Source organism: Mus musculus, chromosome 9 (genome assembly GCF_000001635.26).
Source record: "Mus musculus strain C57BL/6J chromosome 9, GRCm38.p6 C57BL/6J".
Taxonomy (NCBI): domain Eukaryota; kingdom Metazoa; phylum Chordata; class Mammalia; order Rodentia; family Muridae; genus Mus; species Mus musculus.
This window is the reverse complement of record NC_000075.6, coordinates 123,254,644-123,275,220: the sequence shown is the minus strand read 5'-3', so window position 1 is coordinate 123,275,220 and position 20,577 is coordinate 123,254,644. Positions and strand designations below refer to the sequence as shown.

The window sequence follows — 20,577 nt, the reverse complement described above, 5'->3', positions numbered from 1 at the left end:
TGATCCCAGTGCTGAAGAAGTGGAGACAGGAAGATCTTCGGAGCTTGCTGCCAGTCTAGCTGGATTAGTGAATTCCAAGTTCAGTGAAGGATTCTTTCTCCAACAATAAAGCAGAGAGCTTGAAGAAGACACTTACCTCCACACATGCACCGTGCATTGGTCTGATCCCACATGACATTCGTGAAAGCTGAGGCGGTTGTCATCAGGCAGATTCAAGGGGTTCTGACATGTGTGAGCCCAGGCCCTGCTCAGCCACTGTCACAGAGATAAAGCTCTGCCCTCAGTCCATCACTCCCCAGAGGTCAGCTGCAAGCGGCAGGGATCTCTAAATATAAGGTCAGGAGTCAGAAAAGACCACACACCCATGCAAACACTGGAGATAACAGTGCTATGGTCTGAGTGAGAAATGCACTCCCACCGCCACCACCACCACTACCACCCTGTGGCCTCCTGTATTGGAGACTTGGTTGCCAGCCAGGCTTGGGAAGTTACTGTTTGCTGGACTGTCTCCACCCACCAGCCAGCACCCACATAATGACACAAAGACCTTTTATTATTAATAAAAGCTTAGGCCTTATAGCTTAGGCTTGTTCCCAGCTAGCTTGTATAACTTAATTAACCCCATCTATACTAACCCATGTTTGCCATATGGCCTGCTACCTCTAATTCAGTCCCAATATGTCCAACTTCCTCAGTGTCTGGCTGGCAAATACCCACCCTTCTCAATTTTTCTCAGAGTTCCTATCTCTGCCCGGATGTCCCACATTTCCTCTCCTGCTTTAGCTATAGGCTGCCAGCTCTATATTAAACCAATCATAAGGTGAGGGGAGTATGTGTTTACAAAATATTATGCAGGTGAGGAGCAATTTGAATAGCAATACCAAAGTCCAGACAGTACTCAGCTCTCTGTCCAGTACAGAAATCAACATTTGAATAATACAATGACAAGCTTTTCACTGTATCCAAGATTATCCCAACAATGATTGGCTCCTGACTAAATCTCCTGACCTCAACAAAAGATTACTTCCTTGATGCAACCATATTATGATGTCATTATCAGGAGGTGGTGAGGAGTATCAGGTGGGCCCCCCTGCAGGAAGCAGGCCATTGGTGGTGTGACCACGGATGCTACATTTAACCCTGGCCCTTTCCTGTGTTCTCCTGTCAGCTTCCTGACCTCTGGCATGTGAGCTGCTCTGCTCTACCCTTCCTGCCACGATGTACTAGTGCCTCTCAAACCATGAGCCCAAACAAACATTCCTCTTTTAAATTGCTTTTCTGAGGCACTTGGTCATGGTGACCAAAAAGCCTGACAAGTGAGAACAGAGCAGCAACTAATCTGAAATTTCAGTAGAGTGATGTCCTTTTGGGCTACAGTTTTAGAATCAGCCTCTTTATGACAGTCATCTGTTACCTTCCTTGCAGTAAGATTTTTAACAAAAAAGTTTTCCCTTCCCCAATGTCAGCCACATGGGCACCTGATTAGCAGTTACATCACCTTGTTAACTTTCACTAAATAAACTCTGTGGTGGAGGAAATCTGTTTATTCTCGCCAAAGCAGGTATACACCAGGGATTGGAAGACCTAATTAGATCAGATTCCTCATGGAAGTGATGTCTGCACATTTTCTATTTCCTTTTAAGCTGTTGAACCTCCTCTCCAATGTATAGCTGTTAGCATACCCTAATTAGAAGGTCACCCAGCTCTGCTGCTACTGGGTCCAGTTTAATCAACACCTACCCTTCTGTCCTAAAGTCCCTTTAAACTGGACACTCTGCCCAGATAGATTTTCACACCTGTCTTAGCAATTGTAGGAGATGCTTTGAAGTGTCTTTTCAAAACCCTCTGGTAATGATCCAGTAATTAATGTAGTGACTCTTCAATAAAGTGTGAAGTACTCAGCTACCTGCCAGCCAAGAGAATCCCAAGGCACCTGAAAGAGATACACAGAAGAGAAAGGGGGTGACCAAGCCCAGGCTGAACCTGCTTATCAAGGCCCAATGACAACCCCTCTGGCCTGAGAAATAGTCCTGCCAGAAGGTGGCTCAGCCACCAGGAGACCCTGATGGTAGAAGACGCCTCTGTGAAATCCTGAGGTCCATCTGGCCAGCCTCATCCCCAATCCTCAAGTCCCCACCAATATCATCAGAAGCAACGCTAAATCCTCCCTTCACACAGCCAACAACATCGTCCTTGGAACCTCCCAGATGATATTCTCTCTCTATTCTCTTATTTGTGTCAAGAAGGAATGTTTCAGTCCAGTGGTTCTCAAAGTAAGGTCCCCAGACTAGGAGCTCCAGCATATCAGGGGGTCACCTGAGAGCTGTTATAAGTGGGGATAGGGCAACATGTGTCCATTCCTGAGTCCTCCGAAGAATTCTGTGCCCTTTGGGTCTAAGAAGGTTATCTCAGTGGAGATGGGAGCTTCTCAAAGGACACACTGTAGCAGCAAAGTCCAGAACTCACACCCTGGTATGGAACAAAGTAACCATCTGCTTACTTTGATGGCTCTGGACACAAAGGGCCTGAATGCCTTGGGAAGTGGGATATGGCTGAGAACAGGATTGACTGAAAGGCTTAGAGATTCTGTGACCAAATGAAGGGGGGGGGGATGAGAATAAAGAAAGTGAGGTTGGAAAGCAGGCATGAAAAGAGGTACTGAGGCCCACGGCAGGCATTGGAGGGCACATGGGCAAACATGGGGCAGATTGAGGATTTTTGATAGAATGACTGCAGTGTAGCCTCCTCCAATATGACACATCTTGGGAAGGTGGCATGTGTCAGTAAAGACTATCTGATCAGTCTGTTCTGTGCTTTATGGTTCTCATGCATACACACAGTGGTTCCTATGCTGTGTCAAGCCAAAATACTGGCAATGCTATTATAGTGGCCATACACCAGTCCATATCATGAGCACACCAATACACCTGCACTGATCTTGCCTTATTTTTGAACATTTGGTTTGTTTCAGAGTTCTGCCATCATAGGGCATATATGAGAAACATCTTGGAACAAACCTGTTTCTACATTCAAGGATAGGATCTTGAACAGATTGAAAAAAAATGAGGGATTTGGGTTCAAATGATAAATATGCTAAACACCATAGAGAACCGGAATCTTGCCTGAGCTTAGAAAGGCAAAGAAGGTCTTACTCAGAGCATTTATGAAGATTATTTCATTCTTGCAGAGCTATAGAATTCAAAGAGTAGTCAGGCAACTTCTGAGAATGTGAACAGCGGAAGCAGGCAGGCTTCTTAGTAGAAATTAAAGCATTAGAAGTGAAGTCGTTTTGAGCAGTAACCACCAGGTCAAACAACTCACAGACCACATGAAGCTCAAGAAGAAGGAAGACCAAAGAGTGGGTGCTTCAGTCCAACTTAGAGGGGGGAACAATATAATCAAGGGACGTAAAGGGTGGGAGGGACTTGGGAGGAAGAGAGAAGGAAGAGGGGGCAGAACCAGTTATGGGAGGAGATGTACAGAGGGACAGGAAATTGAACAGAGATATGTAGCATTGGGGGATGGGAGCTGAGGGTAGCAACCAGAAAGTCTCAGATGCCAGGAAAGCAAGATCCTCTCAGGATCCCACGGGGATGACATCAGCTGAAATACCCCACAGAGGGAAGAGAGAACCTGTGGAGACCATATCGAGAGGTTAGGCATGGCCCCCCAGTTGAGGAATGGGGCCACCCACCCATCTCCAAAATTTTAACCCAGAATTGCTCCTGTATAAAGAAAATACAGGGACAAATAGTGGAACAGAGACTGGAGAAAAGGCCATCCAGAGACTGCTCCACCTGGGGATCCATCCCACATGCAGACACCAAACCCAGACACTATGGTGGATGCCAAGAAATGCCTTGCTGACAGGAGACAGCTGTCTCCTGAGAGGCTTTGCCAGATCCTGACCAATACACATGGGGATGCTTGAAGCAAACCATCAGACTGAGCACAGGGACCCCAATGGAGGAGTTAGGGGAAGGACTGAAGTAGCTTAAGGGGCCTTATTTGGCATTGATGGGAGGGGAGGCCCTTGGTCCTGTGAAGGCTTGATGCCCCAGTGTAGAGGAATGTTAGGGCAATGAGTTGGAGTGGGTGGGTGGGTGGGGGAACACTCTCATAGAAGCAGGGTAAGGGGAAATGGGATAGGGGGTTTGCAGAGGGGAAGCCGGGAAAGGGGATAGCATTTGAAATGTAAACAAGTAAAATATCCAATTTTAAAAAAGGAAAAAAAAATCACAATGGCTCAATCATCTGCTAGACAAAAAGGTATTCACCTGATGTCTCATCTGCAATTCGAGGAGCACAGATTCCAGTAGAAACCAGAGTATGTCCTATTGCAGGGGTAAGAGGGTCTTCTGAAGGGTAAAGGGGAGGGGGACGAGAAAGATGCTCAACTGCTAAAAATGTTTGCTGTTCTTCCTAGCATACATGTCAGGCAGCTCACAACCACCTCTAAGTCTGACTCAAGGGGACCTGACTCCCTCTTCTGGCCTCTACAAGTATACACATGTCACACATACTCACAGAGACACACACATACACATAAGTAAAAACAAAAAATAAAATATTTTTAAGGGGGCAAAAGGAGGACATTTCAGTGAGTAACGTGGGTTAATTGGCAAGAATTATGATTATGGCTGAAGATGTTGCTTAGTGGTAAAATACTTTCCTGGCAAATACTGCCTGGAAGGGCTCTGGGTTCCATCCCCAGCACCACACACGAAAGCATTATGATTGGAGGGTAAATTTGCTTCTGTAACTCAGACTCCTTCTAAGTGATTTCTTTTGGCCTGTGACATGTTCACAGAGCAGCCAAAGCAGTCATCCCAAGATAGAGTAAGCCACAAACACATCACTGTCATCTGCCTTCTGTCACTTCTGCTTTTACTTGGTGCAGACATCTAAGATTAATTTGAGCGAGCTTAAGCAAAACTGAATTCTAAAGCCCATGGTCTAGCCACAGATAGGATGGCCAGGTCTTTGGTGTACCAAGATTTAGAGTTTCAAATGACAATGTCAGATTTTTCTTCATCTTTGTTGTTTGCTGTTGGTCTTTTCCTCCCATTACACAAGCTCTGTGTGAAGGGAAAGGAGGAAGGAGAGTGGGGCAAAGGGTGGGTGGAGCTATGTCCAACTTCTCACTTCTGATTGGTTGTCTTGGTGAGCAAGGCTTGTCCTCTGGACAAATTGAGACTATGTGACTGGGGCATCATAGTTAGCTAGGCTTGGTTCACAGACTACAATTGATTCAAGGTGCCAGGTACTCTCTCTTTCATCAGTAGCCCTGCCAGGACCATGTGGACTGGTGAGCAGAATATACTTAAGAAAGAGCTGTTCTTTTGCCAGAACAAAGTGCAAAAGGGACATAGAACTGATAAAAACACAAACCCATGTCCACACTTGCCCATATTTCTTTACACCCCTGAAACTACCTGTCAACTCATCACAACAGTCATAGCTCTGAGATGCTTGCTTTCTTTCTCTCTTTCTTCCTTCCTTTCTTTCTTTCTTTCTCTTTCTCTATTTCTTTCTTTCTTTCTTTCTTTCTTTCTTTCTTTCTTTCTTTCTCTCTCTCCCTTCCTTCTTTCCTTCCTTTTTAAAAAAGATTTATTTATTTTTATTTACATGAGTACACTGTAGCTGTCTTCAGACACACAAAAGAAGAGTGCATCAGACCCCATGACAGATAGTTGTGAGCCACCATGAGGTTGCTGGGAATTGAACTCAGGACCTCTAGAAGAGCAGTCAGTGCTCTTAACCGCTGAGCCATCTCTCCAGCCCCATCTTCCTTCCTTCCTTTATCTTTTTTTTTTTTTTTTTTTGTAGCTTTGAGGAATAACTGATATACACGTCAGCCAGAACCTCCCATAATCTGTACGTAGAAAGGCTTTCCTGACAGTCTCCTCTGTTCAGCCTAGTGATGGCCTCTGCTTGGACCAGGGACTCTGAGGCCTTGCCCATAGCCATGAACATTTTTGGAATCTGAACCTGAGATCTGTCCAGCCTTGAATTCATTCTCACAAGTGTGTGTCCAGTGTAAGTCCAGCTCCTCAGCACAGGAAGAAGCCAGGCCTAATTGCATCGAAATGAAAGTTTACTTAGTATGCTTTCAGCCAGAGCCATCAATCCTCCACCCTGCAAATTGAGTTAGAAGTGTGATCCTGGCAGTCACCAAGCCCATCATTTTCCTCTTCTCCTAAATAATTAGAAAGGTTCTTTGCTTTCACTTTGCAACAGGACTCATTTTTCAAGCAGCTGTAAAAGCACAGACCAGGCCTAGACTTAAAGAGGTCGATGTCTAAATCCAGTTGGGCAGGAGACAAGATTCAACCAGATCGTTCTCTTCAACAAGACCAATTCCTCTCCCTGGGCCTTGGTTTCCACATATATAAAATAAAGAATTCAGACAGCTGGGTGTGATGGTGCACGCCTTTGATCCCAGCACTCGGAAGGCAGAGGCAGGCAGATTTCTGAGTTCGAGGCCAGCCTGGTCTACAAAGTGAGTTCCAGGACACCCAAGGCTACACAGAGAAACCCTGTCTCGAAAAACCAAAAAAAAAAAAAAAAAAAGAATAATTCAGACAATGGAACTTCTGGTATCCCTTACAAACTTATGACCACAAGATCCAAGTTTGTCTGACCAGCAGAGATGGCACCGTGTGGCCAGGAGGGCAACTTCTTGTATGCCAGGAACTGTCCCTCTCTACTATCCATGTGCAATAATGGTCTCAACAAGTAGCCCTGGCTAGCCTTTGTCTTAGTTAGGGTTTTATTGCTGTGAACAGACACCGTGACCAAGGCAACTCTCATTTAATTGGGACTGGCTCAGAGGTTCAGTCCATTATCCTCAAGGCAGGAAGATGGCAGCCTCCAGGCAGGCATAGTACAGGAGGCACTGAGAGTTCTACATCTTCATCTGAAGGCTGCTAGCAGAATACTGACTTCAAGGCACTTAAAACTAGGGTCTTAAAGCCCATGCCCACAGTGGCACCCCTACTCCAACAAAGCCATACCTCCTAATAGTGCCACTCCCTGGGCCAAGCACATTCAAACCATCACAGCCTTGAACTTGTGATCCCCTGCCTCAGCTTCCCCAGCACCCAGGTATAGTCACAGACCATAGCACTCAGCTCTGCAGTGACGATTTTCTCCAGGTGAAAACCACATAAGGACAGATAATGAGCTACATGCTAATGTCCCATGAATGACTACTTTCTAGAAACAAGGGTGTTAGCCACACTCACCAAATACCCTAGTTTCTGAACTGACTCTGCTACAAGGAAGATTTCATTTGATGCTCATCATAGAGCAGCCATCAAGCCCGCTTCAGAAGAAAACTGAGACACAGAAAGGCAGAATCCTGTCACAAGTCACACAAGTCAGACTTGCCAGGTTTCAAATGTCATAGTCATAATTCCTTCAAATCTCCAAATCTGGGGACTAAAACATAAAAAGAGAGTGGGGGCACTCAGAAGTGACCTCAACATGAAGAGCAAGCCAGGCAGAGACCTGCACGAATGAGCATGTCCCAGCAAACCATGGTTCTCTGAAAGCATGAGACTGACACTGTATCCAGAATGCAGATTGTGGTCAGAAGGCATTCAAGGCCATGAAAACCGTGTTGCAATGTTCCCAGCTCCCCAAAACGGGCTTTTGCTCCCCCATCTCCTCTCCACCCCTATAAATGGAATGCCAATTATTCCATTTGAGGGGGATGTGGTGTGTTTAGAAGCAGTATGAAGTAGATGTTTACGACACTGTTGGTGGCAGAGGGGACCATTCTATTGCTTTGGCTTTGACAGCCAGTTCCATCTCCCAGGTGTGCCAAATTGAAACCCCCTGAATTCACAGAAACCCCCTGAATTCACAGCCATCAGTGCTAAATGACATTTTAGTTCACTACGTGAACTAAGTATGATTTATTTTAAGCAGCACACAAAGTTAGAGAAATGCATATAACTAATTACAAAATTGTCTTTAAAAGCAGGGATTCTAGCTGATCCATCTGACAGACATTAACTCTAGAAAAGTGTTCATCGGTAAATGTCTCACAGAAACACCTCTGAGGTCCCTGTCCCTGAGGGTGTGGTTCATCTATGGCTCCAGTCTTTTCTTTCTCTTCAATATCTCTAAGTAACATTAAAGTCATCATTTAAAAACCTATCAGAGGCTCATGGGAAAGCTCTTAGGCATGTAGAAAGCTCCAAGGCACTTTGGTAACAAGCTGAGCAGACCCTGCTGAACCCTGGATGCTGAGAAACACTAACCAAGCACCCACTTCGTCTCAGGCACCCTGGTAATTGTCCATCAGCTTTATCTCATGATCAAAAATCATCTGAGATAATTAACTGAGATATTATAAAGAGGCAATGTTTAATTTGCCTCACAACTTTGAAATTTACAAATTACATTTGTGTGTGTGTGTGTGTGTGTGTGTGTGTGTGTGTGTGTGTGTGTGTGAAAAAGGGATGATTAGATAGGCTCACAACATAGATGCTACATAGTCCAACAGTGGCTGTCTGCACACTGAAGAAGCCAAGGACCCAATAGCTGCCAGTCTGTGAAGCTGGATGCGTCAGCAATTCAAATCTGTCAGTGTAATCCTGAAAGATACCTGGAGAGCTGCTGGTCTTTTAGTCCAAGTTGAAATGACAGAGATGCTGAGCTCTGCTGTTAGTAAGGATAGCGGCAGCAGAGGTAACACGTTCTCCCGAATCTGCTGATATTCAGTTGCTACCAGAGTTGTTGGTTGTTCTCTCTGGGGGAAGAAATCTTTCCTGGAAATACCCTTAAAGACTCACCTAGAAGAGAGTCTCTTAGTTCATCCCAGATACAATCAAGTCCACAACAGAGATTAACCATCACAGGCATATCCTAGAAGCAGGTACCAGAAAAAAAAAAAAAAAACAACTCCTACCTCATCCCTAGGGAAAAGAAAGAGTTGGAATCCCACAAGTCCCTTCAAAGGCACGTCCCCAATGACGTAAGGACCTTTCCTAGGCACCACCTCTCAGAGACCCCACATTTTACCTGGAAGATGAGCACAGGAGAATTTGGGGGACACTTACCCAAACCACAGTAGTGGTTCTGGAGATGGTAAGGGCAGAGCTCAGGGTTCTGTGAAGAACTGAGTTCAGGAAACCAATCATTAACAGGAAAACCATAACCCAGAACTTATCTATCACGATGCTTCAGACTGGGAAACCGTCCTTAAGTATTTCAGTGTTGGTGGAATTCATGGATAGGGACCAAGTACCTAGTAGTTGGAAGGCTGAAGAGTTGCCAACATAGTAGGGCTGTATTTAAGAACAATGTTGGACAAACTGCATTTTGGCTATCACTACATCGCTGTACAAGGGACAAAGTACTCTGAGTCTCAGTTTAAGTCATTTGTGATCTCTTCCTCATGAACCATGGGAAGCGTGCACTTCAAGTGTTTAACCCAGCAATGAACACACAGTGTTAGTAGAAGACAGTTTTGGGGGGTGTAGGTAATACCATCATGCCCATCCCAGGCAGGTGTTCCTTTCCTCTAAGTTTCTTCTGGCTAGTGCCACCCAACACCATCCTCTTCCTGGCTCTCTCTTAAGCACTCTCTATCTCTCCAGATCAGCAGGAGCTTCTGGGTGTCCTTGCTTGAATCTTGCTAGATGCCCAGCATGAAAACAAACAAACAAAAATACAAGTAGTGGCCCTGCCCGTTACAGGACTAGAATATCTGCAAATGGCCATGAAATATGCCAAGACAGAATAATCCTAAATAATCACTTAAACTGACAACAGTAGCCTTGCCCCAGGAACCCATGACTAAATGAACTGTGCAGGCTGTAATTGCTGCTGGAATGCTTCAGATACTAATGTTCCCAGCGACCACGGTAGTCACAAGAATAAATGTGCCTGCAAACCCTAGAGATCTGGCTGAGATCCTAGGGGTCTGTGACCGCCAGACTATGCAGAAACCAGGACAAGAAACTGTCAGAGTTTTAGCTCACCAAACCCCAGCGGGCTTCCAGACCTGTTTCCATGGCCGGCTGGTGTGAGCTATCGATTCCAACATGAGGCCCGAGTTATGGTATGAGAATGGGTTTTCTTAGGAAGTGAGCCAGGCATGCAAAGTCATCCTTTCCCACTTAAGATTTTCCTCAGGCATACACCCAGCACTAAGACCACACCTTCTGCAAGGGACTTTGACATGGCCTAGGACCTAGTTTCTACCCTCTTCATTGCTCCATCCCATTTTTTTCTTTTTTGTTGTGATTTTCTGGGTCTTCTGTGGTTCCTGCATGTTTCTCAGTCTATAATATGTGGCAATCATATATGCCAATTCCACCCAGAATAAGAGAGGGCTGAGGAGTGCCTGCACCTGCAGCACTCTGAGGTGTTGAGTCAGAGGACTCAGATAACCCAGTTCAGTCTTTCAAAGCTACTGCTTCAATAGGCAGGAGGAGAAAAAATTAGCTAATACCAGAGAGGGACACAGGAAACGGGAGGATGGAATTGCTGCACATTTTTTCTACTAATTACTTTCTTTGATGTGCTCAGTTGTTTTGTGACAATACATTCTGTACAGGAAAATTGCCCATCAACACTGTTTTATCAACAAAGCAGTGATTTATCAAACCCACCTCTCTTCTGGGATTTAGGATCTCAATAGCTTCCACCCAACCCCCTCCAGGGTTTCTCTGTGTGGCTCTGGCTGTCCTAGAACTCACTATGTAGATTGGACTGGCCTCAATTCACAGAGACCTCACAAGTGCTGGGACTAAAAGCGTGAGCTACCACTGGCTAGCAGTCTCATTTGCTTTTATTTCTTCAATCTGATAAAGAGCATCTAGGCTGTTTCCACCTTTTCCACTCCCTAAACTATTGCTCATATTCTGTCTCTGTCTTAACCCAGGCTGCCGAATTCACTAACTCCCTCCTCCTTCTCTTCCTCCTCCTCCTCTCTCTTCCTCTTCCTCCTCCTCTCCCTCCTCCTCTCTCTTCCTCCTCTTCCTCCTCCTCCTCTTCCTCCTCCTCCTCTTCCTCCTCCTCTGGCTCATGTAGGGGTGGGTTAACATATCTATATGTGGGTGAGTGTGCCTTGTATGACAGAAGTTGATATTAGGTGTCTTCCTCTATCACTCTCCTTATATTTCAAAACAGAGTCTTCCTAAAACAAGGTGCACGCTGATTCAGTTAGACTGGTTACCCAGCAAGACCCAGGAGCCACTTGTCTCCCCGTGCACCTGGTGCTGGTGTTACAGTTGTGTACGTTGTGCCCAGCTTTTATACAGGTGCCAGGGATCTGAAGTGAGGTCCTAATGATTGATTATACAGCAAGCACTTTAACAGCCAGCCATTTCCCCAGCCCCTACAGTGTGCTATGTCAAGTTCTGTTGAACAAAACAAAGTCCTGCTTGGGAAAGGGGTCATTCAAATGAAAGAAGGAGCAAGAGGCAAACAGAAAGCATGCATGGGGCAGCTCACAATGAGGAAGGTGGGATGTAGCGTGGGACTAGGAAGGTAGGTGCTTGTTATTGTGAAAGGGTGGGAAAGGCTCTCTGAGGAGCTGATAGTGGAACAGAGATGGAAAGGAAGCGAGGGGCAACCAAGACAGACTTCAGGGAAAAAAGAAAACAGGTTATGTAAAGGCTTGAAGCTGAAGTTCACTTCATGTATTCCTGGGACAGCAAGGAAGCCTGCACACCTGCAGCAGAGCAGGAGAATGACAGGCGTGGTAAAAAGGAACCTCAACCCGTGAACAGCTACAGCTCAGGCCAAGCTCTCACCAGCAGACAGACCCTCTCAGTGACCGGGCCCTGGGCACTCTAACTCCTGGCTTGTGTTCCGTGAGCCTAGTAAGCTGAAGGGAAGAGCACACACAGCAGTGATGGCGAGGAAAGGTAGCGTGAGCTGGGCGTAGTGGCGCTCACCTGTAAATCCAGCACGTGGGAAACAAGCAGCTTTCTTCTGGTGACACCGGTATCATCACACCATAATGCTGTTGTGTCATAAGTAAAGCAACTGACCCTCAAGAATGCTTACAGTAGTTAATCAGAGCTTTTAAATGGGCAGATTCGTCAGGGAATAAGTACTAGCAGAGCCTCTGTCATATACCAGCAGACAAGACAGAAGGTAACTTGTCTGGATGAAGGTGTGAAGGGCTATCATGTCAACAACTTGGCAGGGACTTCTTGGCTCTCCAAACCAGACTTGCTTCTTTGCTTGTGGTTGGTTGGTTGGTTTTTGAGACAGGGTCTCAGGCATTCCAGTCTAGACTTGAACTATGTCAAGCTGGCTTTGAACTCCTGATCCTCCCTCAATTTTCTAAGTGCTGTTACAGTTGCATGCCATCATACGCAACTGCAAACAAGTCTGTCATTTTCCCTTCCAAGTTTCCCCCACCCCCATCCCCACCCCCACCTCCATTGTACAGACACAGTAAGGGAACCCCTAAGAAGCTCAGCATGTTCCTGCCTAAAGTTCCAGAAAATGTCACCTGCTGTCATGGATAGAGACCTGACTCAAGACTCAATCCTTGACAACTAGGCCCCTTTAAGCCCTAGGGATCACATGATATCCCTGTTTTGAAGTAGGCTCATATTTAAACAAGGCTGCCACACCAGGTAGTATATTTTGTTCCTTAAAAGGATAAGTCATTTTAAATAAGAACATGAAACTGCACATTGTCCCATCTGGGAACACAAAAGTAGATAGATAGATAGATAGATAGATAGATAGATAGATAGATAGATAGATGTGTGTCCTGTGCCTCAGGGACATCAACCTTTTTTACAGAGACCAAGAATCCAGTCACACTGGGCTGGATTTGCAGGAATAGATAACCAACTGGCCAGCACTGAGAAGGTGGGGTAGATGCTGGACTGCAAGCTCCATTAACATAACACAGTCCCATGCAGGGTGGGTGCCAGCCGCCCGGCTGTCACTCAGGGAACCAAGACCAACAGAGAAGACTTGGTACTTTGGGGAATTCTGTTTATAAGGCTCTCTCTCTCCCTTCTCTCTCTCCCCACTTTCTCTCTGTCTACCTGTGTCTCTCCCTCATTCCAATGTTACTATTTGTTAGAAAACAACTTAGAAGATGGGTTTAGTGGTACATGGCTTTAGTCCCAGAACTCAAGAAGCAGGGGCAAGTGGATCTCTGAGAGTTTGAGGCCGGTCTGGTCTACATAATAAGTTCCAGGACAGCTAAAGCTACGAAGTGAAACCTTGACTCAAAAGAAAGAGCAGGAGAAAGAATGAAAGAGAGAGAGAGAACTATTTAGAGAAATATATTTAGCACTTTGTACCCAGCAATGGCTGTCATCCTGTCCTTCACAGGCCCTTGGGAAAGCTTAGCTGGCTTAGAGGGAGGGTCACTCTTAGATTTACAGAGCACAACTGTTTCAAGCCATTTTAGGGGTCAGTTGACATTAGTTTCCAAGTGTGAGGCCAGAAAACAAGGGAAGTGCAGTTTGCTCCTTTTTGTGATGGGGATTGAACCCTGGGCTTGCTAGGACACTAGGAAAGCACCCTTCCAACTGAGCTGCCTCTTCTTCCCAAGAACGTTTTTTGTTCTTTACAGAAAGCATCTTTCTGTGTAGCCCAGGCTGTCCTCAAACTCATAATTCTCCTCACCACCTTAGTACTGGATTTTGTTTATTTGAGACAGGTTTTCAGGTAGCCCAGGCTGGCCTCTCCAAGGAACTTGGACTCTGGATTCTCACTTGGGATTACAGACTTGTACCATCAAGCTCAGGACTCAGGTAGGCTTCTTAATATAAATTGTATCCTATTAAATTACTCTTGACAACTCCACCTCTCCACAATATACATCCCGGAAGACTGATATTCATGGACTCTAACATACAAATTTTTTGTGTCTATGTGCACACTAGACTGCAGGTGTCCTCAAGCATCCGACCTGTGGGATTTGCATTCCCATTGCCCCAACCAACACCAAAACTTCAGAATTTTGAGGATTTTTTTATGAGTTCTCTTCCTGTAAAACAAAACAACGAAACAAAAACAAAACAAAAAACAAAACAACAACAACAACAAAAAAACCCATATGTATCTATTGTGGTGAAGACACATTAAAACCAGCCAGACTCCAGATCTGAATTTCTGAACTCAGCAGAAAGGTACAAGAGTCCTGTCTCTGGCTCCTGAGGTAGCCCGGAGACTTTCTCCCTTCTTAGTTTCTCCTAAGCAGAAAGGAGGTACTGATTAGCTCTCCTGGGGGCGTGACAGAGGGACTGTCTGGGCTCCGGGACTCGCTCTGGGCTTCCCGCCCTCGGGGGTCCCCTCGCTCCGCCTCCACGCACCGCCCTGTCGCTCAGGTCTTCAGTTCCCGCCCCTGCGAGTGGAGCCCCGCCCTCCCAATTCCCCGCACCCGGTGAGCCGGGGGCGGGGCGCGCGGAAGGCGGAGCCGAGCAGGGGAATCCTCTCTCGTTTCGCCGCGAGCCAGCAGAGCCTCCTGGCCGTCCAAGGGCCCCAGCTCTGGGGGCAGCGGAACCTCGACGAGCGGAGTCTGAAGAGGCCATCGCGGCCCGTGAGCCGGTGTCGTCCCAATACACTGGCAGAGTTCCGCCTCGGCCTTCCAGGCCCCGCGGTTCCCTCACCGGACGGTCGCCTGCGCGCCATGCAGCCGCCGCCTGCCCCGCGCGCGTAGGCGCTCGCCACAGGCCATGCTGCCCCTTCTCGCCGCGCTACTGGCCGCCGCCTGCCAGCTGCCGCCGGCGCACGGCGGGGCCACGGATGCGCCCGGCCTTGCAGGGACGCCCCCAAACGCCTCGGCCAATGCGTCCTTCACCAACGAACACTCCACCCCGCGTCTGCTGGCATCGGCGGCATCGGCGCCCCCAGAGCGCGCGGGCCCAGAGGAGGCTCCGGCGGCGCCCTGCAACATCAGCGTGCAACGACAGATGCTGAGCTCGCTGCTCGTGCGCTGGGGCCGCCCGCGGGGCTTGCAGTGCGACCTGCTGCTCTTCTCTACCAACGCGCACGGCCGCGCCTTCTTCGCCGCCGCCTTCCACCGCGTCGGGCCACCACTGCTCATCGAGCATCTGGGGCTGGCGGCGGGCGGCGCGCAGCAAGACCTGCGCCTGTGCGTGGGCTGCGGCTGGGTGCGCGGCCGCCTGCGGGCTCCCGCCGGGGCTCCCACCGCGCTGCCTGCCTACCCGGCGGCCGAGCCGGGGCCGCTGTGGCTGCAGGGCGAGCCTCGTCACTTCTGCTGCCTGGACTTCAGCCTGGAGGAGCTGCAGGGCGAGCCGGGCTGGCGGCTGAACCGCAAGCCCATCGAGTCTACGCTGGTGGCCTGCTTCATGACCCTGGTCATCGTGGTGTGGAGCGTGGCCGCCCTCATCTGGCCGGTGCCCATCATTGCCGGCTTCCTGCCCAACGGCATGGAGCAGCGCCGGACCACCGCCGGCGCCCCCGCGGCCGCTCCTGCAGCCGTACCCGCGGGGACTACCGCCGCTGCCGCCGCCGCTGCTGCAGCTGCTGCTGCTGCTGCCGCGGCTGTCACCTCGGGGGTGGCTCCTAAGTGACCCCCTCCGCCCCGCGTCCGCGCTGTGTAAGCGCTCGCACGCGCCTTCCTCACCGGAGACGGGGCAGGTGCGCTTCGTGCTGTCCTTATTGTTCATCCTTTTCCCGGGAGGGGACCGCAGAGAGGCACAAATGAGGTGGGAAAGTGGGGTTTGTGCTGAGGTTCTGGTTCGGAAGAGCAGGGGCAAGCTCTCGGGCTGAAGGGTGGGATCCACGCGTGGCTCGAGGACACAAGGGAAACCGGCTCTTTCCCCTGCGGCACCCCCTCCCTGCGCCCACATGCCCTTTATTTATGGCAGAAAGTGACCAGATCCTGTGTATTTGTTTTATATATTTAATAACTGTTTTAAATGAAAGTTTTAGTAAAAAAAAATACAAAACAAAAAGATTCAACTGCTAAAGCTGTGGTAACAGGAGCTCTTTGTATCTGAATGTAGTTGTATTTGAAGCTTCTTGTTTGTTTTTTTAAAGGGGGGGACGAGGGAAGATTTGACACGGATTTATTGTAATTGCTTACAAAAGAACTTTATGAATCTTTTCCAAGTCGATCTATTCAGTGACATGGCCTGGTGGGCGTTTCTTCTTGTATTAATGTGGTTTTCTGGCTTTTAATACAGACATTTTCCTCCAGAAATGTGTATGTTTCCTTTATTTGCTTTTGGGAGAGGGATCCAAGACGCAAATGAATCATGAAGAAATTCCTGAAAAGAGGGGCGCCATCTGTCTTCCTGGCTGAGACAGGTGAAATCGCTTTCAGAATGGTTCCGATGGGGATTGCTAATCAGTTCACTGGGCCCCAGACACGTACGTCCTTTCTACAGAGCACAGGTTCACAGCGCTTGGCATAGTTTGTTTTCACATGGTGCCCCAGGAAAATCAATAAATAGTTCTGTGAGCCAAGTGTCTTTCACAGAACCACCTCGGTAGGTGTGGTGAATATACAGTATATATACATGTTCTTGTGTGTGCCCACTCACTCCTGAATGCATTTGTGTGGGGGAGTCAGAGTCAAGTGCCTTCTCCAGTTACTCTCCACCTTAGTTTTTATCTTGGTCTGTCTCTAAACACCAAGCAGGTAGATTCAGCTAGACTGGCTGGCCAGCGTCCTCCTGTCCCTGTCTCCCCAGTACCGAGATTATAAGCATACACCACTAAGATTGGCTTTTCACATGCATGTTGGAGATCTGAACTCAGGTCCTCCTGCTTAAGTACCGGGCACTTTTACTGAGCCATCTTCCCAGACCTGAAAATGGCTGATTGTAAGACATAGATTACATTCTGTTTGGTAAGTTAAGCAGGTGGCATGTTTCAAATGCTAGTATCAAATTCTGAGATGTTTATTTAGCATTAACAAGTTCTTGGTAAAAGGTAACCAATAGCTGTAACTCTGTGTTTCTGTGGTAGAACCTGTCTGCTACGTGGTAGATTCAGATTCTTTGAGTTATCTGCAGAGCAAAGATCTTTCTCAGCTTAACACAAAAGTAAATTTAAGGCATTTAAGTACTGTAATTCCAGTACTAGGGAATCTGACCGCAGTTGAAGGCTGCCCTGGATTACATAATGAGACCCTGTCAAAATAAAATAAAGATGTATTCCTTTGCTCCATCTCATTCATACCTGCTTTTGAAACATTAAACTTGCTCTAGAGCCATAGTTCTCAAAATACGGGCCCGCAGCATCAGCATCAAACTGGAGATGGACTCACTTAAGGCCACAGAAGTGGGAATCCAGAAAGGTAAAACTCCCTAAGGGATTCAGGTGTATTTCAAGTTTGTGATGTGCTGTGTGTTTGCAGAAGGGAATCTTTAGCTGCATGGCATCTCTGTTTATCTTGAGGCCTCTATCAAGTAAGATGCTTTCTTCTCAGGAGCCTGAGAGGATGGTTATAGCCCCATGGCTTTAGCTGCCCTTCTGGCTCCTTGTGGTCTGGGGATGTATCTGAGGGTAGAGGGGGAATCTTTCTCTGTTGCCACTGTTGTCAGGCCACTGAAGATGCTCAGTGGCTACTGTGATGCACGTCTGCTCAGATCACTGGTAATTTTTACATGTCACTAAACCAGGTAGTATGGGAACTTCACTTCTTTACCGGATCTGAAGAGCAATAATTACTAATCTTGATCAGTTTTAATATCATAGTGCTTATAATTCCATGGGGCACATTGAGTAATTTTGGTATAGTACACACACACTTTTTTCTAAGACAGAAACTAAAATTCAGAGAACTTTAGTTTCTTGCCTATAATCTCACAGCTATGTAAGACAGAACTGAGATGAAACCCAAGACTTCTTCTGCCTCCTTGGTATGTTTTTTATTGCTAGGAGCTTCCTTTCCTAGGAGAATACAGAGCTAGCCATTCAAGGTTTGATCCTCTGTTGGCTTTCCCAGCCATTGGCTAATCTGTACAGCTACAAACCCAAAGAAGCCAGGCTGCATTAAATAAGACACCTGGGCACTTAATGGAACTCTAACCTATGCATGTACTTGGTTTACACATACATAAGTGTTTAGATTTATTTTCCCAATGAATATATTTTAAAGATGGGTTTAAAATATTAGCATATGGGGCTGAAGAGATAGCTCAGTGATTAAGAGCATTCACTACTTTTTGAGATAATCTGAGTATATAGCACCCATGTTGGGTGGCTCCCAGGTCTGACATACTCTTCTGACTTTCCCAAGCACTTCCACAAATGGAGCTGGAGGAATGGCTCAGCAGTGAAGAGCACTTACTATTCTTACAGAGGACCCAGGTTCAGTTTCCAGCATCCATACAAGAGTTCACAAACATTCATAAATCCAGTTCCAGGGGGTTTTACTTCAGGTACTAAGCATCTGTGTTATGTGCTGACATACATGCAGGCAAAATACTCAATCACTATCAAATATAAATAAGTCTGAAATGGGGGAAAGTAAAGAATTGCTAGTGGAGATTGAAGGGGGAAGAGAGAGAGAGAGAGAGAGAGAGAGAGAGAGAGAGAGAGAGAGAGAGTCCGTGGACAAGCTAGTAAAGAAGGACAGAGCCTGCAAGTCTCTCTCTGCCCTAAGTACAGTCGCCCACTGTGTCTTCTCTAGCGGGATGTTTCTGCAGCTCGCAGACAGGAGAGGATACAATGGTGCTGTATCCTTTGGACATGTGCACATGACGCTTTCCAATTCAGAGTTTTTCTGTCTCCTGGGGACAGCTTGGTTGTCAGTGATATAGTTAAGTCTTTGGGATAAACCACTACCGTGTTCACAGGCCACTGTACTTACCACCAGAGCGGTCCAGGCCCACTGGTATTCTCCACAGAAGACAGCTACAGGCCCCAAGTCATTCTGCCTACCTCAGGTACCACCTCCTGTAAGTGACCAACCTGATACATAGAGACCCAGCCCTTTACCTCCTGATCCTGGATCCTCAAGATCTACTCCCCAGAGCATAGAGACCAGATTACTCCCTTCTACTCTTTCTCTTCCACAAGAAAAACCCAAGGGCCTCCCTGGCAAGCCTCCTGCAAGTTGATCTCTGTCTTTAGCCTGTGTCTAAAATCCAGCCTCATCTACCCATCTCTTGTCAGGCCTTCTTGATTACTTTTCTCACAGTTGTGACTAAAACCTAACAAGAAACACCCTGAGGAAAGGTCTATTTTGGGATAGATCCCCTAGAAAGGATGGGGACGGAGGAGGTGGCAGGTACTAGCAGCCCAGACTCCTCCAGGTCTACAGAACTGGCAGCTTTTGGCTAGATGTTAACCAATGCCTGGTGGAGCCTTTTCCATTCTCCCTGTTGTGACTCACTACTGGATCTTCTGCTTCTAGTCTGTCCTCTCCAGAGTTCTCCTTTTCAGCCTGGTCTTCGCTAGGGGACATCTGCTCTTCCCATCTGCCCCTCTGGTAGTTCCTTGTATCTGGGGAAGGTAGCAGAGGAATTCTTGTGGTGACTGGCATATAAAGACGTATTCTGCTAAGCATGGTGACACACATGCCTTTAATCCTAGCACTTGGGAGGCAAAGGCAGGCAAATCTCTGTGTTCAAGGCCAGCCTGGTCTATAAAGCAAGTTCCAGGAAGCCAAATATATATAATGTATTCTATATTATGAATTACATAATATAAGCTACATAATGTGTAATTATAAATGATACGTAATAGCATATCATATATAATTATATAACATGTAGCTTCCTTTATTTATTGCTTATTTTTTAGTTAAGGCCCCTCTATTAGTGAGTTGTCTTATCACTAAAGAAAATACCGGATAGAAATGACTTACCGTTGGATTTATTTTGGTCACAGTTTAGGGGGTTTGGGCCCATCACAGTGGGAAAGCCAAGGCCAGAAGTTCTGTGGTGGCTATTCATTTGTATAAGGCAGGATGCAGATATGGAAGGCAACTATAACTGGGCTATATTTGCATACTCCCAGGACCTGACCCATCTGTCTGGCCCCATACTTCCTAAAGGCTCCATAACTTCCCTTAGACAGCACCACTGGCTGGGGGCTAAGCACTAAAACACATAAACCGCCAGGCAGTGGTGCTGTACACCTTTAATGCCAGCACTTGGGAGGCCAAGGCAGGAGGATTTCTGAGTTCGAGGCCAGCCTGGACTACAGAGAGAGTTCCAGGACAGCCAGGGCTACACAGAGAAACCCTGTCTGGAGAAACAACAACAACAACAACAACAAAAAGAAGGATCTTCACATCGCACAGGCTTCCCCTCTAGTCACATCAAACCCAGAGTGACTCCCCTCACTCCTGTCACATGCTTCTTGCTTTCCCTTGTGAGATTTCAGATGAGTCTGATAAGGGACAGAATACAACTCTGGAGAATGGACCGCCAGTGTGATTCATCTCCTCAAGCAATAACCACAGAGAAGCTTGCATTGTCTGCGTTTATCTGATGCCGTGGGCATGAAAATTAATTCTGGGATACAATACATGGGAGGGACATTGCATCCAAAGCCCTGCTGTGGGTAAAAGCTGTGGCCCTGGGACCCAGCTGTTGGGCTGGGGGTGTTGCAGGTGGGGCTCCCAGAGGCTCACCCACAATGGGAGTGAGTTCA

At 47.2% G+C, this 20,577-nt stretch overlaps 1 protein-coding gene across 1 annotated transcript; it reads left to right on the top strand.

Moving 5' to 3' along the window:
• Positions 1 to 14,431: 14,431 nt before the first annotated feature.
• Tmem158 (transmembrane protein 158) lies at positions 14,432 to 16,164 on the top strand. The gene has a single exon (NM_001002267.2). The coding sequence runs from the start codon at positions 14,676 to 14,678 to the stop codon at positions 15,534 to 15,536; it is 861 nt and encodes a 286-aa protein (NP_001002267.2). The 5' UTR covers positions 14,432 to 14,675; the 3' UTR covers positions 15,537 to 16,164.
• Positions 16,165 to 20,577: the final 4,413 nt, after the last annotated feature.